At 39.9% G+C, this 25204-nt stretch overlaps 1 protein-coding gene across 2 annotated transcripts in view; it reads right to left on the bottom strand.

The window, feature by feature from the left end:
• Positions 1 to 24785, bottom strand: part of DENND5B (DENN domain containing 5B) — a 182814-nt gene extending 158029 nt beyond the window's left edge. For both annotated transcript variants that reach the window (XM_025879559.2, XM_025879560.2), the window contains exon 1: positions 24653 to 24785. In XM_025879559.2, coding sequence (XP_025735344.1) covers positions 24653 to 24779 — 127 coding nt within the window. In that variant the 5' untranslated portion in view covers positions 24780 to 24785. The remainder of the gene's footprint in view (positions 1 to 24652) is intronic.
• Positions 24786 to 25204: the final 419 nt, after the last annotated feature.

The raw sequence follows: 25204 nt of genomic DNA, 5'->3' as shown, positions 1-25204 counted from the left end.
TCTACTTGGCTAACTCCCTTACTTCCCTCAAGTATTTGTTCAAAGATCACTTCTCAGTGAGGCTTACCCTGTCCGTGCTATTGAAATTGCAACCAGTCCCCTCCCAATCAAAAAAAAGTATGTGTGTTGGGGGGGTACTTAGCCTTGGTGAACTCATCTCACCCAGCAAAGACAACAGAAAAAAATACTGGAATTACAAAAGTATTTGCATGAGAAAATGGAATAAGAGATTAGCTGGAGCCTTTTGTTAAAACTCCACTCAGGTTTAGGGATTTGAAAAGATAACTCCATACATAAAGGATGAAGAAAAAAGGTCAGCTACCAAAAAGAATCTATATATATTCAGAGGCTCTGAGTCATAAACATATAGCTGCTACACACTAATATAAGAGCGTCATGGGGAAAAAACAAAACACAATTTAAAGCACAGCAAAGCATCTCCTTACCCACACATGGGATAGAGAAACAGCACGAAAATATACTCCAATTCCGGGCATATGTAAATAAATAATAATTTCTGCTCCATATAACCATAACAGTTTGTCCCTAAAGAGGCTTACCTGAGACTTGATGCTTAGTTTAAAAAAAAAAAAGAATCTCATCCTTTAAATCTTATTAGCCAACATCTGATTCTTGAATTCATAGTTTTCGGTTTCTTTTTTTTTTTTTTTTAAGATTTTATTTATTTATTTGAGAGAGAGAGCATGAGAGGGGGGGAGGGTCAGAGGGAGAAGCAGGCTCCCCGCCAAGCAGGAAGCCCGATGTGGGGCTCGATCCCAGGACCCTGGGATCATGACCTGAGCCGAAGGCAGACGCTTAACCATCTGAGCCACCCAGGCACCCTATTTTATTTTTAAAGATTTTATTTATTTACTTGAGAAAGATGAGAGCACAAGCAGGGGTAGCGGGAGATCCTCACCAAGCGGAGAGCCTGACATGGGGCTTGATCCCAGGACCCTGAGATCATGACCTGAGCTGAAGTCAGACGCTTAACCGACTGAGCCACCCAGGCGCCCCAGAACAAATTTAATTTTAAATAAATAAATGGCTTGTAGTTGTATATGATCTGGGAAATGACAGTCTTAAAGAAAAATAAAATGAATTAAATAATACGTGATAAAAGCAACTAATTTTCAGTTTCTTTCTACTCTAAAACTGCTGCATAATAGCTTCAATTTCTTTAGTGATAATTCTAATTCTGGGGCGCCTGGATGGCTCAGTTGGTTAAGCGATTGCCTTCGGCTCAGGTCAGTGATCCCAGGGTCCTGGGATGGGGCCCCGCATCGGGCTCCCTGCTCAGTTGGGAGCCTGCTTCTCCCTCTCCCTCTGCTGCTCCCCCTGCTTGTGCTCTCATGTCTGTCCGTCAAATAAATAAGTAAAATCTTTAAAAAATAAAAATAAATTAAAAAAACAATTCTAATTCTGTCCAATTTGCCTCTTTCTAAACATGGGGACAAAGTCAGGTAACTTGTAATATAGCACAAAACTAAATACACTTTAAGTATTCACCTAGAAACTGTTTTTTACAAATTCTAAATACTTATGTAGAAAAGGCTTCCTTCTGCCAAGTAAAACTTCTTTTTGCACACTGGCTGCACAAAGCTTCCCAAGACAGATGGGCAGCCTGCAAGGCCTTCGGATCCTTTGTTAAAAAGGTGGCAAATGGGTCCTATTGACCATTAAAGTCAGCCAGGTTTCTGGGAAGCAATGACCCCAATAAAGACATTATGTTTCTTCATCTTGCAAAGCCAGAGCAGACAAAAGAGCCAAAGCTAAAAGAAGAAAAACCAAAGTAAGATTAGACTTAAACATTAGAATCCATATCATACAAATTTGATACAAACAGCCCCTATTTTTCAACACTGCTGTCACAATGTTAACCTATAAAAATGAAAAGACTGACCCCACTGTTTTTAAAATCTTAGTCAACTAGGTAAAATCTCAGCAGTTGGTATAAACACAAACTGCTAACCTCCTTTAAACAAAAACAAAAACAAAAACAAAAAAAAGAGGGCTCTCTTCTCATGTAAAACAGGGAGCTAATGGCAGAAAATCATATTTGAACATCGAAGACATTCCTAAATAGTGGCAAAGTTTCTTCTTAAAAAAAAGAAGTAAAAATAACCAGGTGAATCTCAAGTTACTACTGAATAAAAAAGTTACTACCATGAGCTTTGAGAGGAATTTATAAGACCAATTTTCAGAACTTTTTTTTGAATGCTAAATAATAATCTTATTATCAATGATCTGAAGTAAAATAAGTTAATCTTAAAATATAAAAGGATTACTTATGATCTCCTGTGATCCACATACTAAATGATTTCAAGAGATCTCCAGGATGTTAATAAGAAACATGCAAATGTCTTTTATAAATAAAAAATTTTAAGTTTACTAATCACATGCTCTCTAAATCAAAATAAAATTTAATAAAAATGAAGGGTACTGCTTAATAATCAGAAGAGATTCATAATTCATAGATGTTTAAAGTAAGATACTTTAAAGCATAATTAACTGTAGCAATTATTTTAGCCAGTCTGTTCTCAAATCCTTCATTTCATTTGTCCCACAGCTTATTTTGTAAGAGATCTGAGTATATATAAACTTTTCTTGAGTGTCTATTCTTTATTGATTACATTCACAGCAACAAGGAAACAAAACAAGGGCAACTCACTGCAACTCCAGATTGGCTACCGGAAGATGAGAATATGTGAGGATCTAATGGAAACAAGGCAGGGACTGTTGGAGACCATGAATATTTCAGAAGAATAATGAAAAAGTGTGCCAGATGGGTTTGCTTGCAGCTGGCTAACAACTAAATTTCTGACCAAAGCCAAATGCTTCCTTACATAATTTATCAAGCACTTTTCAGTTCCCCTCCACTACAACCCTTTTCATTCTTTTTTTTTTTCATTTTCCTTTTCTGTTTTTAAAAAGCAATACCACCATCACTTCCCTTTCAAATTAGGACTATTATATAAAATTTTAAAAAGAGGAAAGAAAAGAACACCTGTGTGCCCTGTACTGCTGCATCTGAAGCATAAATGCAGGTGTTACCACCCAAGCAAAAACGGACAGAGAAGTGCTACAAAAGCTAACCACTCTTTTAAACAAAGTAGTTTAAAATAAATACTAATTGCCAAGGGTTAGCAACAGCACAAATACAAATCAACTCTGCATAGCCATCAGAGGTGAAGGCTCATCCTTCCCAGAGCACACTGTCCCTGCCCATCTCTCCAGACTCAACTTTCAACATTCTACTGGATATTCCAGATATAGAAGCGGCTGAGTTCACTTGTATTCTCAAGTTCTTTTAACAATAAAAATAATAATATCTGAACACCTCCTATGTGCCTGGCACTGTTCTAAGCATATGACCAGCATATCCCAAGAGGCGTTAAGAGTACTATTATTACTAGGTAAAGAGAATTTAAGTAACTTGTTCAAAGCAGGCCAGCTTCCAAGCCCATCCATGCTCAAACTCTGCAACATTGCTTCTCAAAATAGATTTGTATTATTTCTTTAAAATACAGATTGCTTTAAAATCCTGCACACTACTACACCTTTGGTATACTCTATTTAAAATTGTTCCTGAAGTTTTAAATCAAAGGTTTAAAAGCTTTAATATTGCTCAAATCAGTGTGGTAGCTAGCCTCCAAGATGGTTCTCAATGACCCTGCCTCCAGTACTCACAGCCTAATGGAATTCCCTCTCACAGTGTACCAGGCAGGGTTGGTCTGTGTGACCAATAGCATAGGGCAAAAATGATGGTATGTCACCTCTGAGAGTAGGCTGTAAAAATTTTTGACTTCTATCATGGGTCTCTCTCTCTCCCTTTCTCTCTGATCACTTGCTCTGAGGGAAACCAGCAGCCACATCATTAGGACACACAAGCAGCCTACAGAGAGGCCCAACTGGTGAGGAACAGAGAGGCCTGCTAACAACCACACAAATGAGTTTAGAAGTGGATTCTTCAGGCAGAGTTGGGCCAGGCCCTGAGATGACTACAGCTCCTGCCAACAGCTTGAGTGCAACCTTTAAGAGACACTTTAAGCCAGAAGCACCCAGCTAAGCTGCTCCTGGATTCCCGACCTTCACAAAGTATGCAAGATAATAAACATCTGTTTTGAGCACTGTATTTTAGGATAATCTTGACCCTCAGCAATAGTTAACTAATATAATGAAACAACCCTATTGAGAAGCTTATTTATAACAAAGGTGCTAAAAGAGCCTTTTTAAGATTCCTAAATTTCTGAGCTAGAATAACTTTTAATAATTACTTTCTCAACACCTTTGCCAATATTACTTTAAAAATGTTAAAAGCCACCAAAAACTAATGATGTAATATATGGTGATTAACATAATAAAAAAATTAAAAAAAATGTTAAAAGCACACATAAATTTTACTTCTTGATTTAATTATTGCATTTGGTTAATGAGACTAAGGCATTTCATAGTATTTATTCAATACATAAATTGTAACTAAGATCTGAAGATTAAATAGAAAATCAAAATTCATTTTATTAAAGTGGACATAGAAGAGTCCTTATCTTTAGAGACACATTCTAAAATATTACAGATGAAAGGACATAAAATCTGGGATTTGTTACAAAATAATACTGTAGCGACTCGTAGGCATAAGGAGGTAGGAGGATGAAGATGAGATAATATTGGCAATCAGGTGATAATTAGTTGACAGGTACTATCTTTTTAGGTATAAGTGCATTGCTCTCCATCAAATTAGGCAGGTGGGCTCTTTGACACAAAAGAAAGGCTAAGTTCCTCTGTAATGAAAGAAGCCTGGATTTGGACTCAGAAGAACCTTCCTTCTGGTTCTAATTCTGCCACTAGTAATGTAAACCTAGGCAATTCATTTAACATCTCTGAACATGAATGCCAACTGCAAACTAGGGACTGTATCTGATGTGATCTAAACAATAAAAAATATAATTTGAGCAATACCTTTATCATTGTTACCAAATAAAGTGAGGTAAAAAGGCAAAAACATGGGTAAAAGAGAAATATATCAAAGTTCAAAGGTAAGAGTATAATCTAAGATTAATTAAAACACATGTCATGGAATGCAGAGAATACCTCTAGAAGCATACACAAGAAAGTGGTAACTATGATTATGTCTGGGGAAAGGAACTGAAAGGCTAGGGGAAAGGATGAGATACATTTTTTAAACACAATTTTCTTCTATCTTCTGAAAATGATACCAAATGAATGTATTATCTATTTTTTTAACGGATAAAATTATCCCTCAGGAAAAAAAGGACACAACCCCAGGGATTGTCTTGGAATTGAAGGAGAGTTTCATCAACAACTTAAATCTCATCAAAGTGTCTGAGGCTATCTCCAATCAATTATGTTAATGAGAATAATAGCTAATGTCAACCGAGCAATTATATCCTGCCAGGCTCTAGAGTAAGCACCACAGATGCATTATCAGCAACTGGTACACATAGTTCTAGAGTAGTACCAGATGACCTGAACATTTTAGGTGGGAATGCCTAGAACCCACTGCAAACACCTGCAGACATTCAAACTGGTTAGACAGTTTTTTGCTGTACAAACTCCAAAATGTCAAAGGGCATATGGTTCACTGCCTCATAGCTGAAGAATACAGATGAATTCTAAATGCACTACTAAAGCCTGTCACAAAAACAACTGTGCATTTTAGCTACAAACTTAAGCACTGCAGAAAATAGGTAAATTATTTACTAATTAATGCCCAGCAAACTATCCTAATTCAAAACTAAGTCTCAGCTTGTATCTGGCTAGTTCTATATTTTCCTTAATTATAGAATTTTTATACTTTGTGTTTAAAAACACAGATTCAAATTAATATGAACCCATTCTTGGTTCCTCAATCAAAGGAAGGAAGGAAGGGAGGGAGGGAAGGAAGGAAGGAGGGAGGGGGGTGGGAAGGAAAGAATTCATGAGTTATGCCTACAAACAGAGGTAAGTGTGACATTATGGAAAGAAAATAGAACTCTGGGTCTGAAGTCTTGAATTCAAGTACTAGCTCCACCACTTATTTGTATACACACCCCTTAACATAAACACTTCTATCATAATAAGATTTGAAGAAGAGACTTTTAATCCTCCTGCTGTAAAGGAAAATAAAGTTATACCAGCATTATTACTACCACAAATTCAAAATTGACCTAAACATCCTCTATTTCCTTATTTCCTCCTGTGTTCCTTCCTTCTATGAATGACACTACCATATCCCTGTTGCCTGGGCCCAAAATCTCAGTCCTATTATGCCTCATCTCCCCTTCAACCTCACATAAAATAGTTTTCAAATCAATTCATCCAATGTCTGTCCTACTCTCATATCCATCCTCTGTTCTCTACTCCCAGTGCCACTCTCCTAATTCAAGCCCTTCCCTCTGGTTTGTTTTAACAGTTTTCTACATTTGACAAAATTCCACATCTGTTTATGATAGAAAACTAAACAAAGTGCATTCAGAGGGAACATACCTCAACACAATAAAGCCTACCATAAATGGGAGAACTCACAGCCAACATCACACTCAATGATGAAAAACAAAAGACCTTTTCCTCTAAGATCAGAAACAGGACAAGGATGCCGACTCTCACCACTTTTATTTAGCACAATACTGAAAGTCCTAGCCACAGCAATCAGACAAGAAAAAGAAATAAAAGGCACCCAAATCAGTTAAGGAAGAAGTTAAACTGTCAATATTCGCAGGTGACATATTATACATAGAAAACACTAGAGTCCAACAAAAAACTATTAGACTACATTCAGTAAAGTTGCAGAATAGTGATTTCCTAATTGGTTTTGCCACTTTTAGTTTCTTCCCAGTTTAATTCCATTCTACACCCCTCATCTAGAGTAATACTCTTAAAGCATAGCTTTGAGCATGACATTCTCTTATTCAAAACTTTTCAGGGGCTCTTTTCTGTCTCTTAAAGGGCCTTCTTGGGGCGCCTGGGTGGCTCAGTCGTTAAGCGTCTGCCTTCGGCTCAGGTCATGATCCCAGGGCCCTGGGATCAAGCCCCGCATCGGGTTCCCTGCTCGGCGGGAAGCCTGCTTTTCCCTCTCCCACTCCCCCTGCTTGTGTTCCCTCTCGCTGTGTCTCTGTCAAATAAATAAAATCTTTAACCAAAAAAAAAAAAAAAAAAAAAAAAAGGAGCCTTCTTCATAGTCTGGCATTCAGTTAGGTTGCTTCCCAACAGCCACTTCCTTTCCCCTTCCATTGTGAAGCAGCCCTAGTTTTCATCTCATACTGTCTCTAATCAGTTTATTTTTTTTTTTAAGATTTTATTTCGGGGCGCCTGGGTGGCTCAGTTGGTTAAGTGTCTACCTCTGGCTTGGATCATGATCTCAGGGTCCTGGGATCGAGCCCCATGTCGGGCTCCCTGCTCAGTGGAGAGCCTGCTTCTCCCTCTCCCACTCCCCCGGCTCGTGCGCTCGCTCTCTGTCAAATAAATAAATAAATCTTTAAAAAATATATTTTATTTATTCATTTATTTTAGAGAGAGAGCGCACAAGCAGGGGGGAGGAGCAGAGGGAGAGGGAAAAGCAGACTCTGCACTGGACATGGAGCCTCATGCAGGGCTCAATCGAGGTCAAGACCTAAGCCAAAATCAAGAGTCAGACACTCAACCAACGAAGCCACCCAGGCGCTCTGGTCTCTAGTTTATTTATTTTATTTTTAAGATTTTATTTATTTGAAAGAGAGAGAATGAGAGATAGAGAGCATGAGAGGGAAGAGGGTCAGAGGGAGAAGCAGACTCCCTGCTGAGCAGGGAGCCCAATGTGGGACTCGATCCCGGGACTCCAGGATCATGACCTGAGCCGAAGGCAGTCGCTTAACCAACTGAGCCACCCAGGCGCCCTGGTCCCTAGTTTAATCCCATCTTTCTTGCCAGACTGATAAATTAAGGATGGGCCACTGGGAAGCGTGACCTAAAGTGGTCTGATCACAAAGACCAAGATTTGTGTTTCATGATGTGAGTGGGGAGTGAAGGAGGAAAGTTAAATCTCTTCTAGGGAAGGTGTGATATGCAAATGTGCAGCCTGAACTACTGCCACCATTTTATTACCTTGAAGGAAGGAAGTCAAGTCAACACTGAGGATAGACAGAGCATAAAGAACTGCCATGAAAAGGAGCTAGAGCTCTGCTCAAATTATACCTAAACATCCCACCCCTAAAAAAACTTATGTGAACCAGTCAAATTCCTTTATTTCTTAGGTCCTCTCTGACCTATAACCACAGCATTGTGACAGAAAAATCATCCAAAAGCCAGATTAAATCTCTCTTCCCAATTCATCTCCCACTCCATGAAATACTTAAAGCAAGCTACATATCTTTTGAGTGTGTACTATGTACATTTAGTTCTAGAAACAAAATGTGGGAACACAGATGTGGGAAAAAATAAGCCCCCTCTTCCCCACAGTTTGCCCCTTTACTTTCTTTATTGCATTATATGCTCCAAAAATTTTTTTAAGAACCAATGCCAGTCACAGTACTTTAGCAACTAAAATTCACCTGAATTCAGCCCATCCTAAAAAATAACAGAAATAAAAATGCAAATATCTCTCCAGATAAAAACTAACTAGGGTTCTCTCTCTGTCTCCCTCTTTTGTGCTTTGTATATTTTTCTTTTTCGGAAGGTTTGTTTCATTTACTCAAAAAAGTTTTAGAAAGCACTGTCCTTACTAACAAAAGTCCTATTCATGCCAGTAAATTGATAGATTTAAAGAAAAGGAGATAAGCACATCTGCCCTTGTATAAGTTTTTCTAGTTACTATGATAAATGTCCCTTCTTTGCTTTCTTAAGGTCTTCATTTGGTTTACACATGAAACTCATGATAAGTATGTTTTAGGAGTAAAGTCATTTACAGAAGGTATCTAAAAGCACCAACAGCCAAAACACTGCCAGACAATAAAAGACTGTCCTTGTTCTTATTACTCCACTACATGAGAAGAAAACCTGCAGACCTTCTCTGTGTTCTTTGCAGTTAGTGCCCGCACTGACCATGAAATGTTTACCCTGTGAAGGACAAGTGTCAAATCAGCCTTCCTAAAATATTATTCTCTTCCAGCAACCTGAAGACAATCAGATTTTCCATCAGAGGTATCTTATACCATCTAAATAAATTTCCACTCTGCTATGTGACTAAATCAGATTCCTACTAAGACAGAGATCAAGAGTTTACCTTAATTGTCACTGAACTGCCTCTTTGGCTTACTAGCTTCTTTTCTCTGTCTTCCCATCTCATTTGTCACCAGTGCTTTCCCCTTTCTTTCCCATAATGGGAAAAAAGATTTTGTGATAGATTATTTTAGCATTAAACTCCTCAGTTTCAAAGCTATTCTTTCTTCTCCCATTTCACCTTAATTACTGGTAGTATAAAGGATTTTGGTTTAAAAAAAAAGTTGTTGCAAGTACTAAGAATTTCATTTTTATCCCTCAAACACCTGAGATGGACAACTCCATTTCATTTATTTATTCATCTTTCAATCAATAATTATTTACAGAGATCTTTAAAGATGTCATATACTAAATCAGTGGCAATGACTTCGACATAAAAAAATGCTATTGTGTTTCTCAGATTATTGCTCAGCTCATTTAACCACACAACTTCAGTAAAATGGTCACTCTGTCTTCTAATTAGTGACTAGAAATCAGAACTTCTATTTTTATTTTAAATTCTACCCCTCTAGAATAACAGGTGATCATTGTTTTCTTTAATGCAATCCTGTATTCTCCAGTTTTCAAAATGAGCATACATTACTTTTATAATTTAAAAGCCACAATTTTTTAAAAAACACTTACTACCTTTTATTATTTCAAACCAATTATTTTATTTACCTCACTCCTGGTGGAATATTTCAGTGTGTAAAACAGACATTTCTCAGAAAGTCCTACTAAAATGTCTGGGAGAAAAAAACCCCCACAAACAACCTCTTATATGCACTAACAGGTAGCAAAACCAAATGGGCTCATCTCCTTTGTTTGTCCCTGATTCTCTTCCTACTCTATTTTAAGCACCTAATAAAGTGTCTAAAAAGCATTTATTATAAAACAAGCAGGTTAATGCCTTGATTTTCTCCGAAAATATTCAATTTGTTGCTCCTGCATGATACCCTCTAAATCCAAATTTTAACTTTTCATACCTAATAGACAACAATGGGGAGTAAACAGTTGGGTCTCTCTTGGGTTCCTTTACCCCAGAAAGCTCTAATTCTTAGTCTCTTCCAAAATAATAACATTACAAAGTTTTACTTGAAAAGAAAAAACACATTTAGTCATACAAATAACCACAAAACTTTAAAGTTCCTATTAGAAAATATGCAGATACTCTGGAAAGTGTGAAGAAAAAAACAGACTTTTAAATATTTACAAAATGCATGTCCACATTTAAATCTGAATGTTCTCCTCAATTCTAAGAATATCTTTTAAGGAAGCATAAAGTTTTATGTTGCTGTGTAAGGAAACCTTGGGTACACTGGGGAAAGCTCAAAGGCCCATAATCTCATCACAAAGCAGCAGGGTCAAAAGGCAGAGGTCAGGGAACAGGGGAAGAGGGAATAAAACAGTTCCCACACTTGAGAGGAGACTATATCTCATTTCAGAAGACATTCAAAAACTATTCAGTTGTATTTACTAAAATAATAAAACCATTTACACTCTCCTTTAAGTCCCAAAGCAAATCTGAATTTTATAGGAGAATTTCTATTTTTAAAAGCAAGAAATTTAAGAAGTTACTTCTCTTACATTAAAAAAAAAAAACACACCAATCTCTCTCTCACACATACACCAGTGCTTCAGCTGTCCCTCAAAGACTGACTTTCAGATAGATAAAAGCTGTCACCTGATCTATTCAACAGAGTTCAATGGGGCACAGAAATAAATACTAAATGTGCATACATGTCAACAGACATTTCACATCAAGGCCTCTGCCCCCTAATGATTCAACAAAGTAGGTCTACTTCTTGGCCACATTCAGAAAAAGCTAAATTTTTCTGCTGCTTTCTTCTTCTTTATTCCAGGGAAGAGTGAATGTAAATCTTTGTTAAACTTTAGTAGGTGCAACATTTGTGCAAGCGATTTTATAATGACTCCTCCAGCAGGGAATTAAACCTGTGGGAGCTCCAGGGCCTAGGACACTTGTTTGGATATCTCTGTACAAATTCTCACACTCTAACCATAAAATCTGTGTTCCAAGTAGAAGAGAGGGTGACAGAAAGATTAGTAAGATCAGGAAAAGAGGATTTTTGGAGTAAGAGGTGTGATTTTTCTACTGTCTTCCACCCTCCGTACACCCATACTTTACACTCTCCCCACTGGCTCCTTCCACCAGGGACAAGACAGGTTACAAGTAGTTCATAGTAAATGAGGCCTGTCCATCCTTCACTGAGGAGTACACAAAATTTTACATTTAAGCACAACACAGCTTTCACGTATTTATTTAAAATCAAATGGTAGCTAGGGGTGCCAATGGAAAAATAAGCACTGCCAGACAGGAGTGAGAACTACTAAACAAAATAACCTATTTTGGCATAATCACCTCAGCGGTACCAATGCTTGTGTTTTAATAAACTGTGAAATCACAGTCATTGTTCTTGTGAACAATGGCACAAAGCAAATGAAGTCAAGCTGGAAAGCTCACTTCCCTGGAGCTGAGCCAGAATATTTTGAAATCCAGACAAAAGTTTATTTATTAAGAAAAAGAATACACTTGAGACAAGAGATGGGAAACATTCTTAAACAATCTGTTATCTTGTTACCTCAGCCATTTAAATTTCCTTAAAAAGGTTAGGGTTAAAGTTGAAGTGAAGAGAAATTAACCTAGAAAATAGAACAAAGCACTGTGGGCCTGGAGGTGAATCATCCATAATCTTTAAACCTATAACCAACCCTAAATTTCTGCCGCTCAAGCTATTCCTATGCAAGTCTGTAGCTGATTCTCATGGAATTCCATTTGATACGCTGATGCCGAGTCTTATAATCAGGGACTCATACAAGAGCCTGAGATGGTCACTCCCCTTCACAACAATTCCTGTCTCATCTACCTAGAGGAAAACAATCCTTCCTTGCTATTTTAGTCCCAATCTACAGCAAAAAGAAAAGAAAAAAAAGAGTAATATAAATTTATTACATAGAAAGAATATTGTTGATCTAGCAGACTGTCCCTGTTTTCTCAAAGAACCATGAGAAAAGAAAAAGAAACTGAAGGCATACTAGAAACATAAAGTATTAAACCTGAAAAGCCATGGACAATAAGAAACTCTACCAAGTTTCTGCTGGGGATGAAGGTAACTGGAGGAGTTAGACATTAAAAACTCTTCACTATTGATGACACTGGAAATTTTTATCAAAAGAGTATTTCTTCTTCTTTACAGAAAAGAGACAACTAAAAACCAATAGGAAGTGGCTTCATGAGGACTAACGTGAAAGTAAGGGTGATCTTTGAAAAAAGGATTAAGGGGGAAAAATGTACAAAAAGCCTGGTCTGAGCAAATTTGTGCCAAACTGTACAGAAGAATTAAGACTGTCAAAAACTGGGCGCCTGGGTGGCTCAGTTGGTTAAGCCCGCATCGGGGCTCCCTGCTCGGCAGGGAGCCTGCTTCTCCCTCTCCCTCTGCCCTTCCCCCCTGCACACATATGCACACGAATGAGCGTGCACTCTCTCTGTCAAATAAATACAATCTTAAAAAAAAAAGACTGTTAAAAACTTAATTTATGTATCACTTCTACACTGTTTCCTCAAACTGTAGAGTAAGTCCCTGTGTTAAATAAATGACCATAAGAACATGCTATACTGGAAAAGAAGAGAAAAGGGCAAGAAAACATGGTCTTCAAAGCAGAAACCTGGATCCTCCAGGCTTCGGCAGGAGAAAATTACGTAAAACAGGTGGATTTACATACCAAGGCATTTGGGATCTAGAAAACAGACTACTTAAAAATATCTTTAAACTGGGTTTCACAGTTTAGAATCTATATCTAAGCATTCAACATTCTGGTCCTCGCAGCAGGGTTGAACTTAAAAGATTCTCCAACTCTAAAATTATAATTTCACCTATTTTTATTGCACTCTATACTTCAAAGCTCTTTCCAAGACACTGTCACATTTTATAATTGAGAAAAGTATCTAGAAAAGTATCGTTGTTTAGACCAGCATAAGTGTTGAAAAACATGTGTGTCCTCAGATTATGAACAAATTAAAAAAAAAAACTACAGGGAAGAGAAGCAAATGGACTACTTTTGCAGTGGTATTCCCAAGAGAGTATGAATATGTGAAAACTATTCACAGCTCATCTGTAACAGTCGCTTAGCAGTAGCATTAGCTAGGTATTTTTCCCATTTTGTATTGGCTATTCACAATTACTGCAGTGGTGCATATAATGCCATATCTTTCTCTTCCATCCAATAAAAGCACATGAGAATGGAACTGAGTGAGAACAGCATTGTTTGGAGAGAAGACCTTGATTCCATTCCACTTATTTTAAAACTTGTATCATTTACAACCTCAATATTTCAACTACTGTTAATAATTACTGTGACTCAGCTCAGAAACGGCAGGCCCACTAATGTGTCACCACCCACGAGTTGAGGACAGCTGGTCTACAGGATCTGGAGGGGCAGCAAGGCGCAATGGAGCCAGAAAGCCTGGGAGGTAATCCCAGCTTTTAGTAACTCTGAGTTTGGGGAACACCTCACATAAAATGAGGAAAATAACACCAAGTTATTGTGAAGACTTAAAGTAATGTTTATAAATTACCAACCACAATTCATGGCTCCATAAATGTTAGCTATTTTCACAGCTTCATTGTATAAAGGTGACTTCCTAGAGCTACTTCTGACTTAATAGTGCTAGTACTTACCTTTGAAAGTCATCTAAAAAAGCATTAATTCAAAAATACCTTTGTACCAGTGATGTATACAAGTTTATAAAAGAAAAATGAAAGGTATTAATTCAAAAAGTTCATGTTAATTAAAAGTTATAATATTTAATTTAGAATCAAATTAGTAAAAGTCACAGACTCTTGGACAAGGTGCAGGGATGCCTGAGAAAGCGGCTTATCGTCATGATGTGCCATCTCAGCAACATATAAAATATCTCCACTTTTTTTCCTAGAATTCTCACTGCTTAGCTTCTTACACTTGTTTTGTTTGAAAAGTAATGTGAAAGGGGCCCCTGGGTGGCTCAGTCAGTTAACTGTCTGCCTTCGGCTCAGGTCATGATCCCAGGGTCCTGGAATTGAGTCCCGGCACCGGGCTCCTTGCTCAGCAGGGAGCCTGCTTCTCCCTCTGCCTGCCGCTCCCCCTGCTTGTGCTTGCTTGCTAGCTTTCTCTCTCTCTCTCTGACAAATAAAATAAATAAAATTTTTTTAAAAAGTAATGTGAAAAAGTTTCATATTAAAAATTTTTGGAATCTCTGGCTAAAAGGTCATCAGATGGTGTTTTATTTTATTATTTTTTGAGAGAGAGTAGGAGGAAGCGGGTGGGGGGAGAGAGGGAGAGAGACAGAATCTTAAGCAGACTCCATGCCTAGCACAGAGCCTGATGTAGGGCTCAATCTCACAACCCTGAGATCATGACCTGAGCAGAAATCAAGAGTCGGATGCTTAACCAACTGAGCCACCCAGGCACCCCTACATGTGCCATTTTAACAAGTCAAGCCTTAGGCAGAACAGAACACTATACAAGGTAAATTAAGAAAAAATATGCATGGGGAAAAATATTTAGAGGATTAAACTTCATAGAAACAAAGGAACTGTCCTGGCTGACCAAGTCCAAAACTGATGTGGGATGTCCATGAAGAAGGAAACTATGAATGCAATTTCCTAAGATATTCCTCTAAAATCACAACTGAAGCTACAAGTAATCTTTAGCACATTTTCTGAAATTTCACAAACACTACCCATCATTTATGTGCCATCACCTGGCATTACTTTATAAATAAATGTTACATGCTTAAAAAACAAAAACAAAAAAAACCCTTGCTGTTACCTGCATACTTACTTGCATAAAGTTGTTTTTTAAAAAAAGATTATTAATTTGTCAGTTGACTTTGAGAGAATAGGCTAATAACAAATTACTGTAGCTCACCAGAAAGCTGATATGTACCTTTAAAAAAAATTAATCATTCATCTACTTTCTTGCTTTTTCATCAATCTCAAGTTTCTCATTTTTTAAAAAACTCTAGTTTCCATTTTAGAAGTTAAAAAACCCACACATAAATCAAATATACTGATTTTTATTGCCAGTAATAAAAGGAAAAGGAAAAATATTTTTGTCCATCTCAAATTGTCTCAAAATTATCTCATTCACTAATTCAAACAATCTATTTGAGTCAATATTTTGGTCACTGTATATACAATAATAAACAAAAAGGACAAAGGTCTTGCCCTCTAGGAGCCAACAATCTAATAGAGAAGACTGACATTAAAAGGTAAAAGTAAACAAATGCATTTATATAGTATATTGTCAGGTGCCATTAAGTGCTATAAGGAAAATAAAGTAGGGTTCCTGGCAAGAGTGGGGCAGGCAAGGGGAGGAAGAACACCATTTTATATAGGATGGTCTGGGAAGGCCAATCTGAGGAGGTAACACTTGTGCAGAGACCTAAATGATGAGAAGCCAATCTTTGCAAAGATGTGGGGCTGCACTACCCAAGAGGGCAGCCACTAGTCACATGTGGCTATTAAGTATCTCATTAATAATTTTCATGTTGATTATATGCCGAAATAATATCTTAGATACATACATAAAATATATCATTAAAATTAATATCACCTATTTTTTACCTTTTTGAATGTGGCTACTAGAAAATTTAAAACTATGTGTGTCTCGTATTATATTTATAATGGACAATGCTGGTCTAGAAAGAGGATTCCAGGGAGAGAAGGAAGAGAAGATGAACACACCATGAGACAAGAAACAGCTTACTGTTTTTAAGGACCTTCAAGAAAATCAACATAGCAGGAAATAGTGATCCAACCAGAAAATGTTGGAAAAGTAGACAAAGAACAGATCATAAAGAGCTTTGCAAACCAGGGGGCTATAAACTAAATATGTGTCCCTCCCAAAATTCATATGTTGAAATTTAATCTCCAATGTGATGGTATTTGGAGGTGGGCCTTTGGGAAGTGTAGAGCCCTCATGAATGGGATTCATGCCCTTCCTTATAAAAGAGATCCCACAGAACTCCCTCACCCCATCCACACAAGAGGGCCATCCATGAACCAGGAAGAGGGCCCTCCCTAGACATGGGATTTGCCAGCACCTTGAACTTGACTCCCAGCCTCCAGAACTGTGAGAAATAAATTTCTGTTATTTATAAGCCACCCAGTCTATGGTATTCTATTAGAACAGCCTGAACAAACTAAGATACAGGGTAAAGAGTTTGAATCCTAATCCAAATACAAAGGGAGCTACTGAAAAATTTTACATGGAAAAAATTATTCTTAGTTCCCGCTGCCTATCCCATTTGTGGATAGTTGGCAGTATCATTCATACTGCTAGTATAAACTTCAAGAGATTCTCTAATACAGTGATTTCAAATGGGTCCCTGGCTCTCTAAGGGCCAATGTAGATAATAATTGAGAGTCCATGAATTGATACTAATATTTCAAAAAGCTTATTAAAAACTGCACCTTTCCTGTATGAGAACGCAAAGACTAAATGATTTTTTTTTCCTTTCCTTGTGGCTGAAATTGTAATTACTCAATTGGTCCTCATGTGGCATATGTGATATATATCAGTCCTGTACTCTGTCGTTTAGGATTAATTTTTTTTTAAACAGATACATTTAGTTTTTCCACTCAAAAACAAGTTCAGGCTCATGGAAGAGAGGAGTAGTATGTTCAGAAATCAGTCACTTCACTTAACCCCTTCGAAACAGATGAAAACACTGAGCCCACAGATGTCCTAAGTCACAGGCCAGGATTGGACTCCTGGCTTCTGACTGTGCATCCAGCTCTAATTATAGTTTCACAAGCAATCATACATTCCTTTTAAAAAACTATAAACTCATCTAAGGACAAATAAGAATTTATGCTAAGAAAAGACAGATGATAAAACCCAGTAAAAAGAGCAAAGAGATTTTTAAAAAGATGGAAGATTTATTTATGTAGTAAATGCCTTATATTTATATGGTAAAATCTTATCTTTATATATATTCATTAATAAATACAAAAGTAACATATATATACTCTTCTAATTTTTTGATGAATGAATAAAGGAATTCATTCATGCAAGAGACATTACCAGTGCTGACCATAAAGAGAGACAATAGTCAGGTCTGAAAGTCATAAAGACCAAGTAGTCTCCTTCTTAATATCTTTCCTGTAAGAAGTTAAAAGATAATCTCATTTAGTTATAAGGTTATCCATGTGGTCCCTACACTGGTAGATTTTACAATCTGTATGATACAGTGCATGTTATTAAGGAGGTGGCAAATGTAGTGGTTATGGACATGAATGAATCACGCTAGAGAGACTTTTCAATCCAGGCCTCAGGCTTCTGTTCATTTGTTAATACAGGACACACCAGCACAGGGAGCTCAGAATATAAGAAGACACTTATGTCCATCCCTCCTCCCATATACATACTATATGAACCTGGGTGAAGCACTTAAAACTCCCTAGTCTCCGTTTCCTCACCTGCAACACAGAGAAGATAATGCCACTTCCTACAGTGGTTGCCAGGATTAAATGAAGCAATAACTATGAAGCATTTACCACAGTGCTTGCCATGCGGAAAGCAGTATTAATTATTGCTATTTCATTGTAGATTCTTACAGAATGGTGACTGTCACTATATACTCCACAACCTGACACACTGTAAACAATTAACATTGAACAATTAATCCAAAGTGTACTGGCTAGTTATGGCTTTCCTAAAAACAAAATTTAGGTTGTTATCAATCAGAAATGTTAAGGGTTTGGATATAATGGCACTTGTCTCCTAAAGTATCTTATGTAAGAAAACTGTCTCTACCCTCCAATGAATTTCAGAAGAGGAAAATGTTTTCTTCTCTATGAAGCCTCATGAAAATTATGACTGATAATGTACTGTATTCTAGACACTTTTATTACTCCAAGGATATCTGTGACCAGCAGTGGAATTAGTACAAGCAAAAGGATATACTCAGGAATTTCAGAAGTCTGTCTCAATACCTCAGCAGATATTACTTGTACTCCTCCAGCCTCTTCTGTCTCACCCCACATCCCCTTTTTCTTTCCCTTCTCTTACTATTATCTTCTTCTCCAAAGACACTTATGTCCTTCTCTCGTCCCCTTTCCCTTCCTGTCTCATCGTCTCATATTCTGAGCTCCTTATGCTGGTATGTCCTGCATTAACCAATGGAACAGAAGCCTGAGCCCTGGGGTTATTACTCAGAGTATAGCTGCACGCACTACTGGGCCAATTTCACTATAAAGAGTTTTATTCCCAGTGGATTTTTAAAATCAAGTTAGCACTGTATCATAGTAACTAGACCTTGAATCTTCTTTGGCCTCATTAGAATGGAGGCTGATCCTCTTATTTCTCTTCCCCAGCCTTTCAGTTAACAGGCCAAACCTTTTAAACTCCCAAACATAATCCATTGTGGGCCAGACGGTGTGAAATGTATAAAAGGAAACCTCACTAAACTGGAGGCCAAAGGCCAGAAGGGGGAGCTCTCATACCGCATCACAAGACTTCATTAGCAGAGCCCAGAAAAAGGGACCTTGCAAATCCAACTACCACCTCAGCCCCAGAAGGGAAGGTTTTCTCCTTGCCTGGCAACAGCCCGGCCAGTAAGAGACTGTCACAACTCAGTGACACTGAATTTTGAACTCCCAGTTTACCCCAATGGACTTTTTGTTTATAAGAGCCTCTCCTGACTCTCTTTCCTCTATAAAAGAGGGGTACTCTACTTTCTTCTCCAGACTTGCCCATGGTTTTGCTGTAGCTTGCTTGCATGTCCTGAATCGCAATTCTCCACTACTCTTGAAAAAACCCACTTTTCCTGGTAAAATAACTTGGCAGTTTTACTTTTAAGATTAACAATGACAAGATAACTAACAACTAAGATACTACCAACGGTGGTCAGATCAGGGCAGCTCTAACCCATAAAGCCTGTACAGCAGGCCAGTTTTTAAAAGGCATAGTTTAGCAGTCTTAACTAGGACATGCAGTCTGGAATAAAGACAAGCCTGAGATGCTTGTTAAACTCAAGTCAAGCTCATTTCTTTTCTAAGCTTAAATAAAATAACTATGGAGCATAGTATACTGGATCAACTAGGCTCTAGTCTGCTGTCTGCTGCTAGTCAAATGTGTTCTCTGAGAGGGTCCTTAATCTCTCAGCCTTGGTTTCTTCACTGTAAATGATGTCTAAGGTCCCTTTCAGAACTATTGTGGTATGATACGGTCAGTATCAACCAAATTTTGTACAGCTGACCTTTGAACAACACAGGTTTGAACTACGCAGGTCCACTTACAGGCAGATTTTAAAAACTAAATACAGTACAGTACTGTAAATGTATTTTCTCTTCCTTATGATTTTCTTAATAACGTTTTCTTTTTGGGGTGCCTGGGTGGCTCAGTTGGTTAAGCCTCTGAGGCTTCATTTCCGCTCAGGTCATGATTTCACAGTGGTGAGATCATGAGGCTCCCTGCTCAGTGGGGAGTCTGCTTGAGAGTGTCTCCCTCTGCCCCACACACGTGTGCTCACTCGCTCTCTCCAAAATAGATAAATAAATCTTTAAAAAAATTTTTTTTCTCGGGCTTCTGGGTGGCTCAGTCAGTTAAGTGTCAGACTCTTCATTTTGGCTCAGGTCATGATCTCGGGGTCCTGGGACTGAGCCCCACGTCTGGCTCCCTGCTTAGCAGGGAGTCTTGCTTGTCTCCTTTCTGCCCCTCCCCCCGACTTGTCCAAGTGCTCTAATAAATAAATCTTCAAATAAAGTAGTTCTGTAGCTTATTTTTTCTTTAGCTTATTTTATTATAAGAATACAGTATGTAATTATGTAATATACATGACATGTATTATTGGACTGTTTATGTTATCAGTAAGGCTTCCAGTCAACAGTAGGCTATTAGTAGTTAAGTTTTGGGGGAGTCAGAAGTTATATGCAGATTTTCAACTGTATTGGAGGGGTCAGCGCTCCTAACCCCCACCTTTTGTTCAAGGGTTAACTATATTTGAATTTAGACCATGGTCTTCACTGCCCCAAAGCTCTTCTGGAAACCACACCCAAGAAAATCAAAACTAAAAATAAATACAGGCACCAAGGAAGAGATTTAAACAAGGGCCTGTGGCAGGGATTGCACCCATCATACTTCATTCAATACTCCTCTGCAGAACTAAACCCAAACTACCACTGGAACGCTTTAAGAATATTCTGGCCACCACACAATTTGTGGACTCATATGTAAACTTTATACTCATTCATTTATTAAACACTACGTATAAGGTACTATGAAAGAGAGAGGCAAAGACCATAAGCTCCCTCTTGGGGGCTTGCATATTTACGTTACTTAAATAAAGGTCCTTAATTTCTCTGTTGCCTAAAAGATTTGCTGCTATAAATCAAGCCATGTAAATTCCTACAGCTAGGTCTTAGAGGAAATGAGAGGCATAAAAGAAAATTTCAAAATGATGTCTGCCTTCCTACATGTCAACTAATTCCAACAACTTCTATTTACACCTCCTTTCTTCTTTATGCAATCATCAATTTGAAACCTTTTTCATATATTTAACACTTAAAGAAAATGTAAATATTTCTACTTTAATATCTAAAGGGACATATTTGTTTATGGATAAAATTAATTTTAAAAATATACAGTGAGTAGGAGAAGCACAACAGCTAAGATGAACTAAAGGACAATAGGAAATACCAGTATACCGGGAGTATGTGTGTGTATGTCACTCTATGAAATATATACATACCAAAGAAATCTTTTCCACTGCTGGTAAAGCTGGCTTCACTAGGATGACTGTCTAAAAAACAATCTACAGGGGCACCTGGGTGGCTCAGTTGTTTGAGTGACGGCCTTCAGCTCAGGTCATGATCCCGGGGTCCTGGGATCAAGCCCCGCATCGGGCTCTCTGCTCAGGGGGAAGCCTGCTTCTCCCTCTCCCACTCGCCCTGCTTGTGTTCCCTCTCTCTCTGTCTCTCTGTCAAATAAATAAATAAAATCCTTAAAAAAAATAAAAATAAAAAACAATCTACAGCCCTGATAACTTTATCATAAGGTATTGGTCTATTTAACTGTTAACTTCATCATATGGCTTGTGTCCTTAATTTTATTTCAACCACCAATTGAAATAAATTTATTTCAACCAATAAATTTCAAAATTTATTCCACCACCTGCAGAATGTGAATTCTCGGAACATGCATATGTTAAGAAAAAGTCTATAGTTCCATAAAAGTAAAACAGAAACTTAACTATATTTAACTTTGAAATTAATGCAGCAAAACAGAAACAACCTCCTGACTAATTTGCCTAACCCACTAGCCTTGTGTCCGCCTCCCCAAATGAAGCTCTGTGGAAACAGTCAAGATGGTTAGCTAGTAACAGCTACATTCTCTTGCTTTCCTCTCACCTTACTGGCCATACTTCCTAATCTCTTCAGTTGTTTCCTCTTCATCCTCCTCACCTCTGAATGTTGGAAGTGTCTCTAGGATTCAACCCTTGAGCTTCTCTTTTCTTACCTACACTCACTGCCTGGGTAATGTCGTCCAATTTCATGGCTTTCAATTTATGTCTATATAAAAATTTTGACCCCTGAGAGATGCCTTGCCTACTTGACATCTCCATCTGAATGTCTAATGGATATCTCAAACTTAAGATGTCCAAAATTGAACTAATCTTTTCCCAACTGCTTCTCTATCAGTTTTCTTACTTTTTGTAAATAGAGGTGCTTATCATTGTTTAGGCCAAAAATGTTAGAGTTATCTTTGATCACCTTCTTTGAATATGAATACCATAACCAATTCATCAGCAAGTCCTGCTGGCTCTACCTCCAAAATAATCCAGCTTCTCACCACTTCACTGCTACTGCCTTGGTCTAAGCCAACCAACACCTCCCACCTCACATACCAAAAAAGAGCCTCCCAGCTGGTCTGCTTCTAACCTTACCCCTAACATAGTCTACTCTACAAGGCAGCCTAGCAATCCTTTCAGAGAGTACATCAAGTCTCATCATTGTACTGCTCAAAACTTCCCAGTAGCTTCCCATCTCAGAGTAAAAGCTCAACAATTGTCCATTAGGCCCTGCACAATCTCCCCTCCCCTTTCTTTATGATCACATCTACTACCTTCCTCCTCCCTCAGCTCCAACTACCTTGGCCTCCTTACTGTTACCTGTACAAACTAGGCACTCTCCCACCTCATCTCTGCATGCACTGTTTCCTCTGCCGGCAGTGCTATTCCCCAAGACAATCCACATGGCTTGCTTCCTCACCTCCATCAAGGCTCTACTCTAAGGTCACCTTTTCTGTGAGGCCTTCCCTAGCCATCTCATTTAAAATCTGCAATCCCACCATCCCACCATTCTTCTGGCACTACCCTAGTCTCATTTCCTTGCTTTATTTTCCCTCATAGCACTTACTGACATTTAGCAAACTATATATTTTCGTTATTTGTTTACACTAAAATGTAAGCACTGTTACGGCAGGGAGTTTTGACTGCTTTGTTCACAGCTGTCCACAGGGCCTGGACACAATCTACACCTTAAGCCTTTCAAAACTCTTTGTTGAATGAATCACTGATACTGAAATTATCATCAGACAAAAGGATCACTTCAAAACACCAAATATTATGAGCAGAAATCTCAAACAAGCATCCACACTCATGCATAGTATTCCAAAAGAAGCCAGTTAATGTCTAAAAAATGAATCAGAAATTAATTTTTTACTGCTTAATTTTGTTAAAGCCATCTGCACTGTGCCTGAAGAGTCCCAGGCCACACCTACAGGTGTTGTTTTAGCTTTACTAGGCATATAAACTTCAAATAGAAAAGAAAAAAATACAAGCTTTTTCCTTTCATCAGTCACTACTGACAAAAGGCCTCCAAGTGACCCCTTACTACAAATGATTAGGATGTTTAGGGGAGAAAGGACTCTAGAAAAATAAAATAATCCCTTCAATCCCTAAAGAGGAATCTCTCCAAATCTCTCTGCAGACATGTTTTCTAACTTCATACCCCTTAACAAAGCCATTCTTAATATGTACATGAAATCTTAATTGAAGAAACAACATGATTATATAACTACATATACAGAAAAACCTGGTACTCATCCCTCCTTTCTAAAAATCTTTAACTAAAATTAGCCTTACAGTTTTTGTTGAAAATGTTTTGCTGTGAGCCTGGCTTAAAAAGATATTTGCTTAGCTAAGACACGGGTTGATCAGTACTGTATCTTACAGATGAACACATTTGTTTACTATTGTTTATTATTTACTACATCCTTCCCAGTCCCCTCTATTACCTCCCCCCAAAAAGTAAAAGAGAAAACAAAAATACACATTGGTGCAAGCAATAAGGCATGCTATGTCCAAAGCAAGCTGTTCTGGAAAGCTATGACCTAAGTGTTTAACACTGACACAGATAAAGTTCAGGCGATAGATGTCACTTGTCTCATCCATTAACAACAACAAAAAAATCAAGACTCAGATCCCAAGAAGGCAAGCAGAAAGAAAGAGGCGTGAAAAAATGAAATGGGTCGTTTCTCTCTGGCCTCTTCCCGGCACTGCGCACTCATTACCCGCCCCCCCCATCTTCCTTTAACGGCCCCTTTTCCCAGCATCGGTTCCCAGCTCAGCCCTGCACTGCGCCATCAAATGGGTAAAGAGCAGGGACCGGTGTCCCTCCAGGAAAAGCCCGGCAGTAACACACGGTGCACCCAAGTGAGGGACGAAGGTCCAACTACTAAACTCAGGGACAGTGTAGGTGGTGTCAACAAAGCGTCGTGCCGAGTCCCAAGCGATCAAAGGTCCTCCCCAGCTCCCGTGACACTGCCAAATAGACAGCATTCCAAAAGGTGACTCCACCGTCATCGCCGAACGCGAGGCGGGAAGGGGCGCAGACCGGGAACAGTCAAGGATGAAGTCCAACCAGCCGCCCGCCTGCACTCGCCCTGCAGGCCATCACCGCCTCGGTGGACGCGACCCCCGCCGCCCAGCGGTCTGTGTCGCCGCCTCCCCCGGGGGGGGGGGCCTGAGCGCCGCGTCACGTGCCAGGGCTGAAACTTCGCAGTCTGGCGGAGAGGGTGGGGGGTGGGATGCACGGGATCGCGGCAAGGCCGGGGAGTTAGCGCGCCCGGTGACTCACCGGACGCCTCCGCGTGCAGCTGCGGGCGAGGGGGGTAGCGTGCCGGGCGGGGGCCGTGCTCTCGAGGCCGCCGCCGCCCCCGCCCCCGTTATTAATAACCCCGCGCCTTGGAGGCAAAGCCTGAGGCGGGCGCCCTCAGCGGCGCGACGCCCGCAGGCTCAGCAGCGCACCCTGCACGCGGAATAAATAACAATGTCATTAAATCGCCGCCCGGGCGCCGGTTCGGATGGAAAGCGGGCGCCGCCGGGAGCCGACTTTGTCTATGACCCGCCTCCCGCGCGTCCCCGCAGCGTCCCTCGCGTCCCTGAGGGGACCGCCGCGCCGCCGTAGCCCGGCCTTACCCGCCAGCTCGTCGGGCTCCAGCCCGCTGTCTGCGTCGATCCCGCACAGCACGAAGTAGTGCGCGAAGCGGCAGGCGGTCGGGGAGGAGCCCGAGCTCGGGCCAGGCGCCGCGCCGCTCCCGCTCATCCCGGCCGCGCTGCTCCTGCCGCCGCCGCCGCCGCCTCTCGGGAAGGCTCGCCGCTCCGGATGCGGTCTCCGCGCGCCTGTCCTAGGGCGACACCGGCGCGCCCATGGCCGCGCAGCCGCCGCTCGTCACCGCAGCCTCGCTCCTCGCCCGGCGCCGGAGAAGCCGCCTCGAGCTCGCGCCCAGTCGGTCCCGATCCCGGTCCCGGGTGGGGGAGGGGCGCGCAGGGGGAGTGTCGGCGTGAGAGGCTCGCGCCGCCGCAGCTGTGCTCGCGAACTGGAAGCCGCGGCGTCTGGCGCCCGCCGGTCAGCTGAGCGGCGCTCGGGCTGTGGGAGCGCTGGAAGGGCGGGGGCGCGGAGGACCAGCGCGTGGGGTGGGAGGGGGCGGAGAGGAGGGCGCGCTCGCGAGGGACGGGAGCGCGCTCTCA

This window comes from Callorhinus ursinus, unplaced genomic scaffold, assembly GCF_003265705.2.
Source record: "Callorhinus ursinus isolate GAN/ISIS: 27379988/994484 unplaced genomic scaffold, GSC_fseal_2.0 scaffold27, whole genome shotgun sequence".
NCBI lineage: Eukaryota > Metazoa > Chordata > Mammalia > Carnivora > Otariidae > Callorhinus > Callorhinus ursinus.
This window is presented reverse-complemented; position numbering and strand designations above follow the sequence as displayed.